General features: G+C 45.5%; 1 protein-coding gene across 2 annotated transcripts; it reads right to left on the reverse strand.

Moving 5' to 3' along the window:
• Positions 1-370: 370 nt before the first annotated feature.
• On the reverse strand, positions 371-7,952 carry LOC121580586 (phakinin-like). 2 transcript variants are annotated; one of them, XM_041895547.2, is made up of 8 exons: positions 7,032-7,950; positions 2,939-3,021; positions 2,591-2,747; positions 2,112-2,273; positions 1,661-1,789; positions 1,145-1,380; positions 858-940; positions 371-515 (listed from the first exon to the last, which is right to left on the reverse strand). In XM_041895547.2, exons 1-8 carry the CDS (start codon positions 7,476-7,478, stop codon positions 493-495), a joined length of 1,320 nt encoding a protein of 439 aa, XP_041751481.2. In that variant the 5' UTR covers positions 7,479-7,950; the 3' UTR covers positions 371-492. The 2 variants fall into 2 exon arrangements, with proteins under 2 accessions (XP_041751481.2, XP_041751482.1); XM_041895548.2 differs by lacking the exon at positions 371-515 and having other exon boundaries at positions 857-940; positions 1,114-1,380; positions 7,032-7,952.
• Between the last annotated feature and the right edge of the window lie 10,481 nt (positions 7,953-18,433).

Genomic DNA, 18,433 nt, shown 5'->3' on the forward strand with positions numbered 1-18,433 from the left:
TATTATGTGACTTGTTAAGCACATTTTTACTCCTGAACTTATTTAGGCTTGCCATAACAAAGGGGTTGACTACTTACTGACTCAAGACATTTCAGCTTTTCATTTTTAAATAACTTGTAAACATTTCGAAAAACATAATTCCACTTTGACATTATGGGGACCAGGACCCCCCAAAAAATCTCTATTTAATTCATTTTAAAATCAGGCTGTGTAACCAAACAAAATGTGGAAAAAGTCAAGGGGTGTGAATACTTTCTGAAGGCACTGCCCCCAAAAGGAAAAAATCCCACTCTAACCCCAATCTATTTGAATAGAGGACTAGTTGGAAAAAAAGAGGTCCAGACGCTTTCTTACAGAGGTTTAGATTTTATTCAACTCTGTAGTGAGAACATGGTTTCCAAAATGAAACTTTGCACAGAGACCCTGGAGAACAACGGGGTGAGAGCTTCACGTTCATTGGCGTTAATGACCAAATGGTCCTCAGTCCTTCCACTAGGGACTAGATGTGTTGGAGCCTGAGAAGACAAAAAAATGAATAATAAGTAGTTAATTATACCGAAATAGTATGAAGGACTTGAAAAAAATGCGTAATAAATATATATATTAAAATAGTATGAAGGAAGGTGGGAATGTGAGTGTGCCTGCAGGTGTGTGGATTTATGCTTAAGCAAGAGATGAAATGCCTCTGTCAATTATCTCTCAACAAGCTGTTCTCCCTGACGAATGCTTCACATTCCAAAAAACAAGTCTGAGTTAAGATATTGCTCCATTGAACTTGCCACCACAATAGAGGCATTTCGATATCATGAAGAGTGCCTTGTACCTCCTCGTGTTTTGAACAGGGCTGTAGACTTTACCTTGGAGTTCTGGGCTACCGGAGGGCTCTGAATGGGGAGGAAGGAGGGTTTGTTTCCCCTCTGGCTCTGATGCACCTGTGCACCTGTTGAGAGGAACACTGTGTCAAAAGAGGTCATGCTATCTCACCCATTGGAATACATTGCGTGGAGTTCACCTTGCAATCATAGCATAAACACAAATGAAAATGATGTATTTACCACGTCATGTGTCAAATTTTGCCTGCTCGGCTATTAATCTTCTTCTTTGATAGGTTACCTTTGAGGTTAGCTACCCTAACCCTACTCACATGGAAGGGTGGTAGCGTCTCTCCTCCCCATCCAAGATGCAGTGGTAGGTGCCGATCTCCAGCTCCAGACGCATTTTGTTGCCCAGCAACGTCTCATAGTCGCGGCGCTGCTGTTCGACGTCGCCGCGGACGTCGCCCAGCTCCGACTCCAGCTTGCCAATGACGGATGCCAGGTTCTGCAGCTCGATGTCGTGCCAATGCGTGGCGTCGTTCAGCGAGTTCTCCAAACCGCGCTTCTGTTGGAGCAATAAGAACAACGTGAAGGCTCAGGCCAGACCGCGCTTCTGTTGGAGCAATAAGAACAACGTGAAGGCTCAGGCCAGAATTCAACCGTTAATAACCACAAAGAAACACGCTTCATATCGCACAAAACAGCAACAAATATTTATGAAGATGGAAATGTCCACAATATATCAATCTTTGAGAGCGGGAGGTGTGCTGACTTCGAAGCGGTTGACACCTCCAACCCCCCAGCCTCCCCTGGATCTTACAGCCAGCATCACGATATGTATGTACCAGTGCTCTGATGGACTCAGTTTGGGCCTGCAGACTCTGGATCTTACAGCCAGCATCGTTACACTCCGTCTTCAGACTCTCGAGCTCCTCCTCCTCACGACTCAGATTACTGCCCACACTCTCTGCCTGCTGAACTCACACACACACACACACACGCGCATATATACACACACGCACTCGCACACATATACACACACACATATACACACACACACACACAAATGTACAGCCGTCAATCTACATCAAAGAGCAGGTGTGTTTCATTTGTTTTGACTGGCCCCTTTAGTAAACACAATAAACCTCAAGCTGACCTCAGACTAGATAAACAACTGACAGACATGTAAATAAATGTCAAGTACACCTTAATCTATTAAAAGTAAATGGTTGTTTCCCCCCCCTGTTATTCAGGTGTTATAGATTGTACACATGAGGACCTACAGTATGAACTTACCTTGTATTCCAGGTAGGCATCGGTCTCGGCACGGTTCTTCTCGATGACTCTTTCCCAGTGGGAGCGAATGTAAGCCAGTATCTGGTCCAGATTGGTCTCAATGGGAGTGTCCGGCTCGTCCACCTCGCCGCCTACCATCTGCTTGTAGAGCACCCTCACGTCCTGTAGGGGGCAGCAGAACGCAACACTAACACACCGGGTTCATATAAATCAACTAATGATCTTGATTTGAGATCATTAGCTCGATGAGGTGTAGGCTCTCACTCTATGGAGGCGAAATGATTGTCAGTGGAAAATGTTAGCAGTTAGGGTTTCAATTCAGTTAGGGTTTCATACCGTATTTATTCCTATGCTGGGTAAGTCAACTAAATGAATATCCGAAAATTGTCTTGTGGATTCTAAGTGAGTAAAATCCCATCAGCTTGTATTCTGAGTGGATTATCTGGTTTATGTGCTTTATTGTTTTATGCTGGACCCACTTCCTCATGGCTGCAGGCCAGGTCCCGAAGCTCAGCCCTCATGCTGTCCATCTGGCTCTCCAGGTCCGACTTGGTCATGTTGGCATCGTCAATCACCTTGTACAGAGAGCCGATCTCCTCCTCCACCGCCTTCCTGAAGGGCTGCTCATCCTCATACCTACAGGACCACAGAAGGAAACGGAGACAGAGGGAAAGTCGAAAGTCAAGGTGATCTTCTCCTCGACTCTCCAGGTTCTGACGTTTTGCGAAGGAGGTGAGGAGAGAGGATGTGAGGGGATGAGAGAGGATGCAAGGAGGCGAGGAGGCGAGGATGCGAAGAGAGAGGATGCGAGGAGAGAGGATGCTCACCGGTCCTTGAAGTCCTCAGCGTTGGCCTGCACATTCTCTGTCTGCAGCATTAGCCTGGCAGTGTGAAGGATGGACTCACTAACCTGTGGGGTCAATTTAGCAAATTGTCAGTCTATCCACTACAGGGCAACAGATGCTCTGAAGTCCAACTTAGGGTGCATTTTTCCATAAATGGGTGTTCTGCATGCATGTATAAAGCACTATTACTTGTTATAAACTGGGTCATTTGAGCCCTGGATGCTGATTGGCTGAAAGCCGTGGTATATGAGACATTATATACTGGGTGGTTCAAGCCCTGAATGCTGATTGGCTGACAGCCATGGTATATTAGACTGTATACCACGGGTATGACAAAACATTTATTTTTACTGCTCTAATTACGTTTGTAACCAGTTTATAATAGCAATAAGGCACCTCGGGGGTTTGTGGTATATGGCCAATATACCACGGCTAAGGTCTGTATCTAGGCACGTTGCGTCGTGCGAAAGAACGGCCCTTAGCCGTGGTATATTGGCCATATACCACACCCCCTCGGGCCTTGTTGCTTAATTATACACACCTTTATAATGTCTTAATATAATGCTTATGATATCTGTGGTCCTCTGTAGCTCAGCTGGTAGAGCACGGCGCTTGTAACGCCAAGGTAGTGGGTTCGATCCCCGGGACCACCCATGCACAAAAATGTATGCACGCACGACTGTAAGTCGCTTTGGATAAAAGCGTCTGCTAAATGGCATATTATTATTATATATTATTATTATCTTCAACGGACTCAAAATGTCTTATTTAATCAGGATCCTTATGGGAGGATAACAAGACCAGACATTTTGAGCAGTGGTGTATTGGAGGGTTAAAGCAGGTAAACACCGAATACACACCTTGTTTATATTGCGCAAACATTTACCCACCTGTCGCTGAAAACCACGTTGAAAATATAGGGAGTGTTCATTTATTCACCGCGAACGGTGATCAGCGTTTACCCACCTATTTTCTATACCACTACATCACTGATGCCTGATGCCTCACACATGCCTGTATCAAATCTTAGTGTGTTATAATGGCATCATAATGGCATCATAATGCATCATAATGGCATCATAATGGCATCATAATGCATCATAATGGCATCATAATGCATCATAATGGCATCATAATGCATCATAATGGCATCATAATGCATCATAATGGCATCATAATGGCATCATAATGGCATCATAATGGCATCATAATGCATCATAATGGCATCATAATGCATCATAATGGCATCATAATGCATCATAATGCAATATGCCTCATCTATGGAAGCATCTGTTATACTTCAACATGCTAATAGTCTCACAGCGCAATAAACAATTAAGGATCCGCTGGGCCCGGTTGTATAAAACATCTTAGTTAATTTCCCCCATATCTTTCCCTTAAAGTTTCCTTAACTTTAAATCAGAATCAATGTGTGTCTTGAATGAATCTATTTTGTGATCTCTTTTGAAGAGACTTTCAGTCAGTGAATCAGGTCATCTCCATGGTAACCAGAGACTCTTTCTGCCTTACATGCCTTCAAACTACCATAAAACCCTTAAATGATGTCTTTACCTAAGGAAATGTTTGAGGGGCTCTATGCAACACCCTTAAACAGTTCCTTTAGGTGAGGGAAAATTATTCCATAAGGGAAACGCTTAAGATGTTTTATGCAAACAGGCCCAGAAACACTGCATCGAGGTTAGACTCCCCTAAATTAAAGCACTATCCAATGCAAAGCCTGCCACAATCTCCAGCTCCGACCACCCACTCAATCAGTGCTTCAACCTAATGTCATCAGGTGGCAGGTATAGAACAGTATAATGCTGCATCACTGTCATCAGGTGGCCGGTATAGAACAGTAGAATGCTGCATCACTGTCATCAGGTGGCAGGTATAGAACAGTAGAATGCTGCATCACTGTCATCAGGTGGCAGGTATAGAACAGTAGAATGCTGCATCACTGTCATCAGGTGGCAGGTATAGAACAGTATAATGCTGCATCACTGTCATCAGGTGGCAGGTATAGAACAGTAGAATGCTGCATCACTGTCATCAGGTGGCAGGTATAGAACAGTAGAATGCTGCATCACTGTCATCAGGTGGCAGGTATAGAACAGTAGAATGCTGCATCACTGTCATCAGGTGGCAGGTATAGAACAGTAGAATGCTGCATCACTGTCATCAGGTGGCAGGTATAGAACAGTAGAATGCTGCATCACTGTCATCAGGTGGCAGGTATAGAACAGTAGAATGCTGCATCACTGTCATCAGGTGGCAGGTATAGAACAGTAGAATGCTGCATCATTGTCATCAGGTGGCAGGTATAGAACAGAAGAATGCTGCATCACTGTCATCAGGTGGCAGGTATAGAACAGTATAATGCTGCATCACTGTCATCAGGTGGCAGGTATAGAACAGTAGAATGCTGCATCACTGTCATCAGGTGGCAGGTATAGAACAGTATAATGCTGCATCACTGTCATCAGGTGGCAGGTATAGAACAGTATAATGCTGGATCACTGTCATCAGGTGGCAGGTATAGAACAGTAGAATGCTGCACCACTGTCATCAGGTGGCAGGTATAGAACAGTAGAATGCTGCATCACTGTCATCAGGTGGCAGGTATAGAACAGTAGAATGCTGCATCACTGTCATCAGGTGGCAGGTATAGAACAGTAGAATGCTGCATCACTGTCATCAGGTGGCAGGTATAGAACAGTAGAATGCTGCATCACTGTCATCAGGTGGCAGGTATAGAACAGTAGAATGCTGCATCACTGTCATCAGGTGGCAGGTATAGAACAGTAGAATGCTGCATCACTGTCATCAGGTGGCAGGTATAGAACAGTATAATGCTGCATCACTGTCATCAGGTGGCAGGTATAGAACAGTAGAATGTTGCATCACTGTCATCAGGTGGCAGGTATAGAACAGTAGAATGCTGCATCACTGTCATCAGGTGGCAGGTATAGAACAGTAGAATGCTGCATCACTGTCATCAGGTGGCAGGTATAGAACAGTAGAATGCTGCATCACTGTCATCAGGTGGCAGGTATAGAACAGTAGAATGCTGCATCACTGTCATCAGGTGGCAGGTATAGAACAGTAGAATGCTGCATCACTGTCATCAGGTGGCAGGTATAGAACGGAAGAATGCTGCATCACTGTCATCAGGTGGCAGGTATAGAACAGTATAATGCTGCATCACTGTCATCAGGTGGCAGGTATAGAACAGGAGAATGCTGCATCACTGTCATCAGGTGGCAGGTATAGAACAGTAGAATGCTGCATCACTGTCATCAGGTGGCAGGTATAGAACGGAAGAATGCTGCATCACTGTCATCAGGTGGCAGGTATAGAACAGTATAATGCTGCATCACTGTCATCAGGTGGCAGGTATAGAACAGGAGAATGCTGCATCACTGTCATCAGGTGGCAGGTATAGAACAGTAGAATGCTGCATCACTGTCATCAGGTGGCAGGTATAGAACAGAAGAATGCTGCATCACTGGCATCAGGTGGCAGGTATAGAACAGTATAATGCTGCATCACTGAAGCCTCAGCAGGAGCTTCTTAACTTAATTCCAGGATATGGTACAGGTAATGGACTTGTATATAGCTTACATTCGTGTGTTTTATTTCTCATGTGTTTTTCAACAGTCTACTGTTGTATTCTGCGCATGTGACAAATAAACTTTGATTTGATTTATCAACCTTGCGAACAATTCCAACAACTCCCTCTCTTCTTTACCCGTCTGTAGATATCTTCCCTGTCCTTCTTCACCCCTCTCCTCCCTCTCTCTCTCCCATCCTACCTGTCCGTACCCTCTCTTCCCATCATCCTCTCCTTCTCATCCTTCCTTTCTTACCTGTCTTCAGAGGTCCTCCCTTCTCTACCGCTCTCCTCCCTCTCTCTCTTCCCCCTCTCTCACCCCCCCTCTTACCAGTCTGTACCCTCTCTTCATTTTCAAATCCCTCTTCCATCTCTCTCTCTCTCCCTCTCTCCCTCTCTCTCTCTCTCTCTCTCTCTCTCTCTCTCTCTCTCTCTCTCTCTCTCTCGTTCTTCCTTACTTACATGTCTGTAGACGTCCTCCCATTCCTGTCTGAGGGGGCCCCAGGCTCCGGCGCTGGATGACTTACGATCCAGGCAGTGTTTGATCTGCTCCTCCAGCTGCTGGTTGAGCTGCTCCAGGGCTCGCACCTTATCCCTGTACTCCATCAGGCATCCGTTGAGGCTCTCAGCGCCCCCGGGGTGTTGCCTGCCACTGGTCCCGGCCCCGTGGGGCATCACAGGCGCGACCGTGGTCCTCAGCCCCTGCAGGAACACACTGCTGATGCCTAGGGCGCGTCGCGACACACGCGTGCCCATGCTGGAGGCGGCAACCATGGGGGCCGTCCCGACAAAGACACCCCGGGGGGCATTGCTGATGCCTGTGGTGCCAACCCTGGTGTTGGCGCTACCTGGGCGCTCCTTGGCGGCAGGTTGGCTCAGGAAGGAGGATCGACGTCTCGGCAGAGGCATGGCCCTTGTTCTTGGAGAATGCGGGTATGAGATGGGATAGAGTGGGAGCGTGTGGGTGTGGGGGTGTGGGGGTGTGTCAGAAGGCTAGGCTAGTCACCCTGCATGGACATCGTTGATGGGCTTAAGAATCTGTTCGGTGACCTGTTGTGTCTCTGGGCGCATGGCTCTTTATTGTGGCCTGGGCTTCTGGAAAGCAGAGGGGCTTATTGTTCCCATGTGGTGTTTGTGTTGTTATTGTGACAGTGGGACTGGCTCAGGTTGGTGGATTGGGGCTCTTTGTGTGTGGCTGCTGGTTGTTCTTTTTTTGCTGACTCAGCATTGGAGCCCTCTCAGGAAAACTCCATCGAGTGCTGGCTTGCCCACCCCATCCCCAAGCACACACCGCCACCGGTACTTCGTCTGACTGGACAAAATCTGACTGGAGATGCTTCTACCTCCTCTTTTTGTATGTGTGAGTGTGTAGTGTGTGTGCATGAGTGAGTGAGTGAGTGAGTGAGTGAGTGAGTGAGTGAGTGAGTGAGTGAGTGAGTGAGTGAGTGAGTGAGTGAGTGAGTGAGTGAGGGAGTGAGTGAGTGCCAAAATCCCAAAGTATCCATTTAATATGACAGACTGGAGAAGAGCCAAAGGAATGTTCAGTATAGCCTGTTTTTGAAAAGGCCATAGTTGGGATATGTTTGATTCAAATACAGTCAATGAAGGAATTAACTGAAATCTGATTAATGAATTGAAAAAATTAACTGGTATTTTAAGTGTTAAAGTGTTTAAATTTCAACACATGTCCTGAATTGACCACCCTGGAGATGTCTGAGCACGACTCCTGTCTCTGGGTGTGGTCTTCTTAGCCACAGAAACATACTAGACGGTCCAGTGAGTACTGTCAAGAGTACTGTCAAGACTTCATGTGGTATTCTGTAGAAGGCTTTATTAGCTTCGTGGGGAACAAAGGCCATGCGATGATGCCATACAACATGGACCATAGAGCGCAGGTTGAACACCAGAGACAATAGAGTCACCACTCACCATTCCTGAATTCTCTCCAGTGTGAGTGAGTGGAATGGATGGTTTTTCTGCCATGTCACGTATACCAGACAAGCTAACGTGTGCACGAGTTGGTGTCATAAGAAGAGAATGGCCCATTGAAATCAGGTGAAGTGCGTTTGATTTCAGTGATCAAAACAGACAGGTGTAAAACTCAAAAAAGTTTAATGGAAATGTCCTGTTGTGCCGTGCGGTGACAGAATAGATCAAGTCATATCATCTGGATCGAATGGTACAGTTCCCACATATGCTGAGCACTTGTTGGCTGTTTTTCCTTCACTCTGCCGTTCAACTCATCCCAAACCATCTCAATTGGGTTGAGGTCGGGGGATTGTGAAGGCCAGGTCATCTGATGCAGCACTCCATCACTCTCTTTCTTGGTAAAATAGCCCTTACACAGCCTGGAGGTGTGTTGGGTCATTGTCCTGTTGAAAAACAAATGATAGCCCCACTAAGCCCACTAAACCAGATGGGATGGCGTATCGCTGCAGAATGCTGTGGTAGCCATGCTGGTTAAGTGTGCCTTGAATTCTAAATAAATCACAGACAGTGTCACCAGCAAAGCACCCCCACACCATAACACCTCCTCCTCCATGCTTTACGGTGGGAAATACACATGCGGAGATCATCCGTTCACTCCAGTATCTATGCTGCAATAGTCTGTGTGCCGGGGGGCTAGGGTCAGTCTGTTATATCTGGTGTCCTCTGTGAATTGAAGTTTGCTCCCTCTAATTCACTCTCTCTCCCTCTCTCCCTCCCCTCCCGGAGGACCTGAGCCCTAGGACCATGCCTCAGGACTACCTGGCCTGATGAATCCTGGTTTCCCCAGTCCACCTGGTCGTGCTACTGCTCCAGTTTCAACTGTTCTGCCTGCGGCTACGGAACCCTGACCTGTTCACCGGACGTGCTACCTTGTCCCGGACCTGCTGTTTTTGACTCTCTCTCTGAATGCTTGGCTATGAAAAGCCAACTGACATTTACTCCTGAGGTATTGACCTGTTGCACCCTCTACAACCACTGTGATTATTATTTGACCCTGCTTGTCATCTATGAATGCTTGAATATCTTGATGAACAATCTGGCCTCAATGGCCATGTACTCTTATAATCTGGGGGGTGTGTATTTAGTGTATTTAGTTTAGCCTTCAAAAGAGGTTGAAATCCACGTTTTAGGGGATTAAGCTAAATAAGGCGGTCCTTCCCCAGCACCTGCACTTTAGAGCCAACCTACCTCTCACCTTGATTTCAGAAATCACTTATGTACCATTTAGTGTTCGAGCAATTTGTGTTTCAGCTGCGGTTTGTGCCTGAACTAACCTCACGAGCAGGTTTTAGAACGATAAATAATAATTTATCAAGGAATGTAAGCGACATCCTCTACACATTATCTTATTACGATTCAACATTTTATTTATTTCACCTTGACATAATAATAATATAATGTACTCTGAGTGGCGCAGTGGTCTAAGGCACTGCATCGCAGTGCTAACTGTGCCACTAGAGATCCTGGTTCGAATCCAGGCTCTGTCGCAGCCGGCCGCGACCGGGGAGACTCATGGGCGGCGCACAATTGGCCCAGTGTCGTCCAGGGTAGGGGAGGGAATGGCCGGCAGGGATGTAGCTCAGTTGATAGAGCATGGCGTTTGCAACGCCAGGGTTGTGGGTTCGATTCCCATGGGGGCCAGTATAAAAAAATAAAAAAAATGTATTCACTAACTGTAAGTTGCTCTGGATAAGAGCGTCTGGTAAATGTAATAATATAATGTGGCATTTAGCAGACACTTTTATCCAAAGCGTGTTACAGTCATGAGTGCATACATTTTACATGTGGGTGGTCCCAGGAATCAATCAGACTCATCCGGCGTTACAGGTGCCCTGCTCAACCAACCGAGCAATTTATAATACTAGGCTGTGCCATGATCAACTGTAAATTAAACAGGGTAATATATTAACTCTCACTAATTGAAAACTAGGTTAGCCTAGGCTACAATGGAAGTCCAATATTTGTTTAGCATTTCCATGTAAAACAAAAGCTATTCATTAGAAATCATTAAATTATGGAAACATCTTCATTTACAATCATTTCTGTAGCGTAATTTCTGCAATTGAGTGCCATAAAATAGAAACCTGGAAGGCAATTTTTATTGATTTATTATGTAACTACAATCTCATCTTTATTTAGGCTACATTAATCTTTGCAATTCCACATGAGAACCCCTCATGGTTATAAGGAATCACAGCATTTGTACAATTTGACAGTTTACCTGTAATGAGGGCGAAGCCTGAAATTATAATAACAAGACAAACATATTTTGCTAAATGACAAAAAAATAAAATAATTTGGCCATATATACGGAAGCGCGCCACATTGGTTCATGTGTCTAAAACCGCACCTGCCCCTTTCCCATCATTTATGAGAGACCGCTGATTGGACAGACAACTTGACTTGTAAACCGTAAACAGTTTTGCAGCGATTCAGCTGAACTCATTCTTGTTTGGACAGATTAATCACATTTAACCTAATGCACGGCTGTTCTCTCAACCAATGATGTGACTGATTTTAGTACACTGCTCAAAAAAATAAAGGGAACACTTAAACAACACAATGTAACTCCAAGTCAATCACACTTCTGTGAAATCAATCACTTCTCAGTTCCTATGCTTCCTGGCTGATGTTTTGGTCACTTTTGAATGCTGGTGGTGCTTTCACTCTAGTGGTAGCATGAGACGGAGTCTACAACCCACACAAGTGGCTCAGGTAGTGCAGCTCATCCAGGATGGCACATCAATGCGAGCTGTGGCAAGAAGGTTTGCTGTGTCTGTCAGCGTAGTGTCCAGAGCATGGAGGCGCTACCAGGAGACAGGCCAGTACATCAGGAGACGTGGAGGAGGCCGTAGGAGGGCAACAACCCAGCAGCAGGACTGCTACCTCCGCCTTTGTGCAAGGAGGAGCAGGAGGAGCACTGCCAGAGCCCTGCAAAATGACCTCCAGCAGGCCACAAATGTGCATGTGTCTGCTCAAACGGTCAGGGTGGTATGAGGGCCCGACGTCCACAGCTAGGGGTTGGGCTTACAGCCCAACACCGTGCAGGACGTTTGGCATTTGCCAGAGAACACCAAGATTGGAAAATTCGCCACTGGCGCCCTGTGCTCTTCACAGATGAAAGCAGGTTCACACTGAGCACATGTGACAGACGTGACAGAGTCTGGAGACGCCGTGGAGAACATTATGCTGCCTGCAACATCCTCCAGCATGACCGGTTTGGCGGTGGGTCAGTCATGGTGTGGGGTGGCATTTCTTTGGGGGGCCGCACAGCCCTCCATGTGCTCGCCAGAGGTAGCCTGACTGCCATTAGGTACCAAGATGAGATCCTCAGACCCCTTGTGAGACCATATGCTGGTGCGGTTGGCCCTGGGTTCCTCCTAATGCAAGACAATGCTAGACCTCATGTGGCTGGAGTGTGTCAGCAGTTCCTGCAAGAGGAAGGCATTGATGCTATGGACTGGCCAGCCCGTTCCCCAGACCTGAATCCAATTGAGCACATCTGGGACATCATGTCTCGCTCCATCCACCAACGCCACGTTGCACCACAGACTGTCCAGGAGTTGGCGGATGCTTTAGTCCAGGTCTGGGAGGAGATCCCTCAGGAGACCATCCGCCACCTCATCAGGAGCATGCCCAGGCATTGTAGGGAGGTCATACAGGCACGTGGAGGCCACACACACTACTGAGCCTCATTTTGACTTGTTTTAAGGACATTACATCAAAGTGTGATTTTGTTGTCAGCACATTCAACTATGTAAAGAAAAAAGTATTTAATAAGATTATTTCATTCATTCAGATCTAGGATGTGTTATTTTAGTGTTCCCTTTATTTTTTTGAGCAGTGTATAATCTTTCTAAAGCAGAGCTAAGCTAACGACACTGCAATAGCCCCTACCTGTTTTCAAAATAAGTGGCCTTGCGTGAAAACGCATTGAAGTCCAATCACACATGCTCTCTGTTTGGGTACACTACTGGAACAGGGCATTGAATGGGAAGGTATGTAATCCATTCTAAATCTATGGGTTCAACCTGTTGTCCATCTCTAAACTGTCATGGCTGCCTCAGCAGCTCACTCTGATGCAGCATCCTTTAATATTATAGTGGATGTTAACTAAAGGATCATCTTTCTGTGGCATGTTGTCCCAACCAGCACATATCCATTTAGGAATTTAATTGGGTTCATCTCATTTGAAGTGAATTACTTTACTGTCTGTCTACATCAGGGGTGTCAAACGTCCGGCCCGTGGGCCGGATCAGGCCCGCAAACGGGTTTAATCCGGCCCGCGAGATGATTTTGTAAAGTATAAAAATGAGCTGCAATTTTTCAATAAAAGAAACTGCTGTTCCAATTGTGTCCACTGGATGGCGCAATAGCAATTGTGTTAAGCAAGCAAACTGTTTATACCGGGGCAGAGCAAATAGGTCAAGCAAGTGCAGCCAGTCCGGATGAGCTTTGTTTTGCCCGCGATATTTATTACGGCTTCTACTTTTAACATTATGTGCTTTGGCACCCTCATTGCCCCAATATGTCTCTGTCAAAAAAGAGAAAAGTGGACGCAGAGTGCAGAGTGTTCCAAGAAAAATTGTCATCCTTCTATTTATTCACGGAATTGAATGGGAAAGCTGTATGTTTGGTGTGTTCACAGCGTTATTTCTGAGAGACATTACGCGTTATTCAGGGATATGAATGGCTGGCGAAATGTTGCAGTGCTGAAAGAATATAACCTTCGTCGCCACTATGTGAGTCTTCATGCCGACAAATATGACAACTTTCAAGGACAGCGGAGAAGAGAGAAGGTGAATGAACTGTTGGTGGGTCTGAAGAAACAGCAGTCTGTGTTTACTCACAGCCGAGACATCAGTGACGCTGCAGTGAAAGCTAGCTACCTCATTGCTAATGAAATCGCAGTGGCTTCAAAACCATTTAGTGAGGGTGAATTTGTAAAAACATGCATGATGAAGGCAGCAGAGATTGTGTGCCCTGAAAAGCACCAGGCTTTTTGCAAATATCAGCCTGACAGAAACACAGTTGCAGACAGGATTTCCGATCTTTCAGTGGATTTGGACAGCCAGTTGAAGCAAAAAGTAAAGTCATTTATTGCGTTTTCGGTTGCAATTGATGAAAGCACGGACATTACAGATGTTGCACAACTGGCCATTTTCATCCGCGGAGTTGATGACACATTGACCGTCACCGAGGAGTTCGTGGAGTTGGTGCCGATGACAGATACAACGACAGCAGCTGATATTTTCACTGCACTCGTCGGAGCGCTGGACAGGGTCGGAGTGGACTGGTCCCGCGCTGTCAGCCTGGCTACAGATGGTGCGCCCTCAATTATCGGGAAAAAAGCAGGCGTTGTGACAAAGTTCAGAGAGAAAGTGCAATCTGCAAATGGAGGACGTGATTTTTGGACTTTTCACTGTATTTTGCACCAGGAGTCTTTGTGTTGCAAGTCATTAAAGATGGATAACGTCATGAATAAAACAAAGCTGCGCTCAAGGCTCACGCACAAGCACTTGAATCACATCCTGAAGTTGGCTGCCACTCAGGATGTGACACCTGATATTGATGCGCTGGTGAAAGCTAAAAGATGCCAGGTATCAGGAGTCAAATAAACTCTGCAACCCCACTTAAAGTGCTGCATGAGACACCCTGATATAGTTCTGTGATCTGTGATATACTTCTGTGAATCACTGAGGCATTGTGTGTTTGTGTGTTGTTTGTCCTCAGAATTTCAAATAACTTGAGGTGTTTTATGATTAATAGTGATGTTGTGCTTTTGTGCACACTGTCCTCAGGCTCCAGCTTTATGTTTATATGTTTTTATGTTGATGTGCTATTGTTTTTAATTGATTTTATTTTATTTGTATATTTAACCTATTCTTGACTCTGTGGTTCTTGCACTTGTTTGGGGAACAGGATTTCATTATTTGTATCTACATTTCTGCCTGAGAAATGACACCCTGATATAGTTCTGTGATCTGTGAAACAGTTATGTGAATCACTGAGGCATTGTGTGTTTGTGTGTTCTTTTTCATTTAGAATTTTCAAATAAACTTCAGGTGTTTTATGATTAATAGTGATGTTGTGCTTGTACTATTTTGGACACACTGTCCTCAGGCTCCAGCTTTATGTTTTATGTTGATAGTATTAAAACAAAGAAAACAATCTGAAGTTGTTGTTTTTAAGTTATATATACCATGATTTTACCGGTCCGGCCCACTTGGGAATAGATTTTCCTCCATGTGGCCCCTGAGCTAAAATGAGTTTGACACCCCTGGTCTACATAGTAAAGTGAAAAGTTGTAATACATGTATAGGCCTACAGCTGCATGAGGAATCACAAGAGGGAACTGGGGCGGCAGGTGGGCACAGATATGAAAAAGTCGAAGTCAATAGGAGTTGCATTTTTTCCCCCATACAACACTGATATACAATGAGTGTACAAAATATTAGGAACACCTTCTATTTCCATGGCATAGACTGACCAGGTGAATCCAGGTGAAAGCTATGATCCCTTATTGATGTCACTTGTTAAATCCACTTCAATCCGTTTAGAGGAAGGAAGGGAGACGGGTTAAAGAAGGATTTTTAAGCCTTGAGACAATTGAGACATAGACTGTGTATGTGTGCCATTCAGAGGGTGAATGGGCAAGACAAAATATTTAAGTGCCTTTGAACGGGGTATGGTAGTAGGTGCCAGGCGCACCGGTTTGAGTGTGTGAAGAAAAGCAACACTGCTGGGTTTTTCACACTCAACAGTTTCCTGTGTGTATCAAGAATGGTCCACCACCCAAAGGACATCCAGCCAACTTGACACAACTGTAGGCAGCATTGGAGTCAACATGTGCTTGGCCAGCATCCCTGTGGAACGCTTTCGAAACCTCAAGTCAATATTAGAAAGGTGTTCCTAATGATTTGTACTCTCAGTGTATATATCGGCTTCATGAAAACCTTGCAACCGTGTGAATGTTCACTTTTCTGTTGACTTCTCACGGTTCTATGAAGTCTAGACAACGGCTTGCTGATTGCCCATTGGGCCAGGTGTGAATGTTCCGGGAGGCCTAAACCCACCCAACCAGTTTCCATCCACTGTCAATGGGCCATGCTCAACTGAGAGCCTGTGAGAAGGTCTGTGAAAGGCACAATCATGTATGTCTTTTTACATAAAAGTGTAAGTTAACAGGAAGGGATAAACCAATATCACGATATGCCTTGCTCATATCGATATATCAAGCGATATTGATATCATGGATATTGGTGCCCACCACTAGTTTTTATGATTATTATCACTAGTCAAGGATCATATCACCTCTACCTTACCTGTCACCCTAGACCCACTTCAATTTGCTTACTGCCCCAATAGATCCACAGACGATGCAATCGCCATCACACTGCACACTGCCCTATCCCATCTGGACAAGAGGAATACCTATGCAAGAATGCTGTTCATTGACTACAGCTCAGCATTCAACACCATAGTACCCTCCAAGCTCATCATTAAGCTCGAGGCCCTGGGTCTGAACCCCGCCCTGTGCAATGGGTCCTAGACTTCCTGACGGGCCGCCCCCAGGTGGTGAAGGTAGGAAACATCTCCACTTCGCTGATCCTCAACACTGGGGCCCCACAAGGGTGCGTGCTCAGCCCCCTCCTGTACTCCCCGTTCACCCATGACTGCGTAGCCAAGCACGCCTCCAACTCAATCATCAAGTTTGCAGACGACACAACAGTAGTAGGCTTGATTACCAACAATGACGAGACCGCCTACAGGGAGGAGGTGAGGGCTCTGGGAGTGTGGTGCCAGGAGAAATAACCTCTCACTCAACATCAACAAAACAAAGGAGATGATTGTGGACTTAAGGAAACAGCAGAGGGTGCACCCCCCTATCCACATCGACGGGACCGCAGTGGAGAAGGTGGAAAGCTTCAAGTTCCTTGGCGTACACATCACCGACAAACTGAAATGGTCCACCCACACAGACAGTGTGGTGAAGAAGGCGCAACAGAGCCTCTTCAACCTCAGGAGGCTGAAGAAATTTGGCTTAGCACCTAAAACCCTTACACACTTTTACAGATGCACAATTGAGAGCATCCTGTCGGGCTGTATCACCGCCTGGTACGGCAACTGCACCGCCCACAACCGCAGGGCTCTCCAGAGGGTGGTGCGGTCTGCCGAACGCATTACCGGGGGAAAACTACCCTCCCTCCAAGACACATACAGCACCCGATGTGGCCAAAAATATCATCAAGGACATCAACCACCCGAGCCACTGCCTGTTCACCCCGCTATCATCCAGAAGGCAAGGTCAGTACAGGTGCATCAAAGCTGGGACCGAGAGACTGAAAAACTGCTTCTATCTCAAGGCCATCAGACTGTTAAATAGCCATCACTAGCACATTAGAAGCTGCTGCTGCCTATTGAAATCACTGGCCACTTTAAGAAATGGAACACTAGTCACTTTAATAATGTTTACATATCTTGCACTACTCATCTCATATGTATATACTGCATTCTATTCTATAATATTCTACTGTATCTTAGTCCATGCTGCTCTGTCATTGCTTGTCCATATATGTATTCTTAAATCCCATTCCTTACTAGCTTTGTGTGTATTGGGTATATGTTGTGAAATTGTTAGATATTACTTGTTAGATATTACTGCACTGTCGGAGCTAGAAGCACAAGCATTTCGCTACACCCGCTATAACATCTGCTAAACACGTGTATGTGACAAATAACATTTGATTTGACCTTTTGAAGGGTGAGTTACTGCAGAACCGCCGAGCCAGATGCAAGGGGTTTTTCCTCGGCTGCTCCACTGAGTGAATTCATCCAGTGCATTGTTGTCCTCAGCATTGTGGACTGCTACCAGATGAGCACCAGACTTCTCTGATTTGCAGTGAGTCTCTGTGTGTGTGTGTGTGTGTGTGTGTGTGTGTGTGTGTTATGGAAACAAAGACAACATATTTAGGGTTGATTCAAATGAATGATGCTTTGGTGTTAAATTGCACAGCACAGATACAGAACCAGTGGGCACAAACTTATTAAATCAAGGTTGTTACCATGTAATTTCAACAACAAAAATCAACGTTTTCCCTTCTGAATGACATTGAATCAATGTGGAAAAGTGACTGGATTAGTAAAAAGTCATTAACCGTACAGTATAGGAATTGTTGTATTTTTTTCACCCAATGCTTAACCTAAATCTATTGACATGGTTCAAAATGTTGTTTATTTCACTTTGAATTCATGTTATTTGACAACTCAATCAAAATGTAAATCAAAAACTAGACATTGAACTGACATCTGTGCCCAGCGGGGAGGCACACCACTGTATGTCTACCTTTAACTGACATCTGTGCCCAGTGGGGAGGCACACCACTGTATGTCTACCTTTAACTGACATCTGTGCCCAGTGGGGAGGCACACCACTGTATGTCTACCTTTAACTGACATCTGTGCCCAGTGGGGAGGCACACCACTGTATGTCTACCTTTAACTGAGAGATAATTGGTATGTGGGCCAAAACCCGAGAGAAGTCTGAATTTACCTCAGCTGCCGTATAGTCCAAAATCTGGTTGAAATGCTTAACCCAGTAGGAACCCAGTTTGTACCAACTAACATGGCCATGGCATGGCTCAATGACAAACGTATTTATTGGATCAACTGTTGAATTATCTAAAAAGAGGGAGAACAAGGGAGATAGGAGAGAAGGCAAGTGATACAAGCAGACAGAGATAATATTATAGCAAGTAAAACAGAGGTAAGGCTGTAGGGGGGAGTTGGGTACAACTGGTGGGTCCATCCACTGTCAATGGGCCATGCTCAACTGAGAGAAGGTCTGTGAAAGGCTGTAGGGGGGGGAGTGGGGT

The sequence above is a fragment of the Coregonus clupeaformis genome, chromosome 14 (assembly GCF_020615455.1).
Source record: "Coregonus clupeaformis isolate EN_2021a chromosome 14, ASM2061545v1, whole genome shotgun sequence".
Taxonomy (NCBI): Eukaryota; Metazoa; Chordata; class Actinopteri; order Salmoniformes; family Salmonidae; genus Coregonus; species Coregonus clupeaformis.

What these genes read in the sequence shown, in the direction of transcription:
- LOC121580586 (XM_041895547.2), bottom strand. Translation starts at nt 7,478, where the DNA reads ATGCCTCTGCCGAGACGTCGATCCTCCTTCCTGAGCCAACCTGCCGCC. An exon ending in TGGCCTGCAGCCATGAGGAA is followed by an intron (nt 2,274 to 2,590) that starts GTGGGTCCAGCA and finishes TGCCCCCTACAG; the next exon opens with GACGTGAGGGTGCTCTACAA. An exon ending in AGACGCTACCACCCTTCCAT is followed by an intron (nt 941 to 1,144) that starts GTGAGTAGGGTT and finishes TCCTCTCAACAG; the next exon opens with GTGCACAGGTGCATCAGAGC.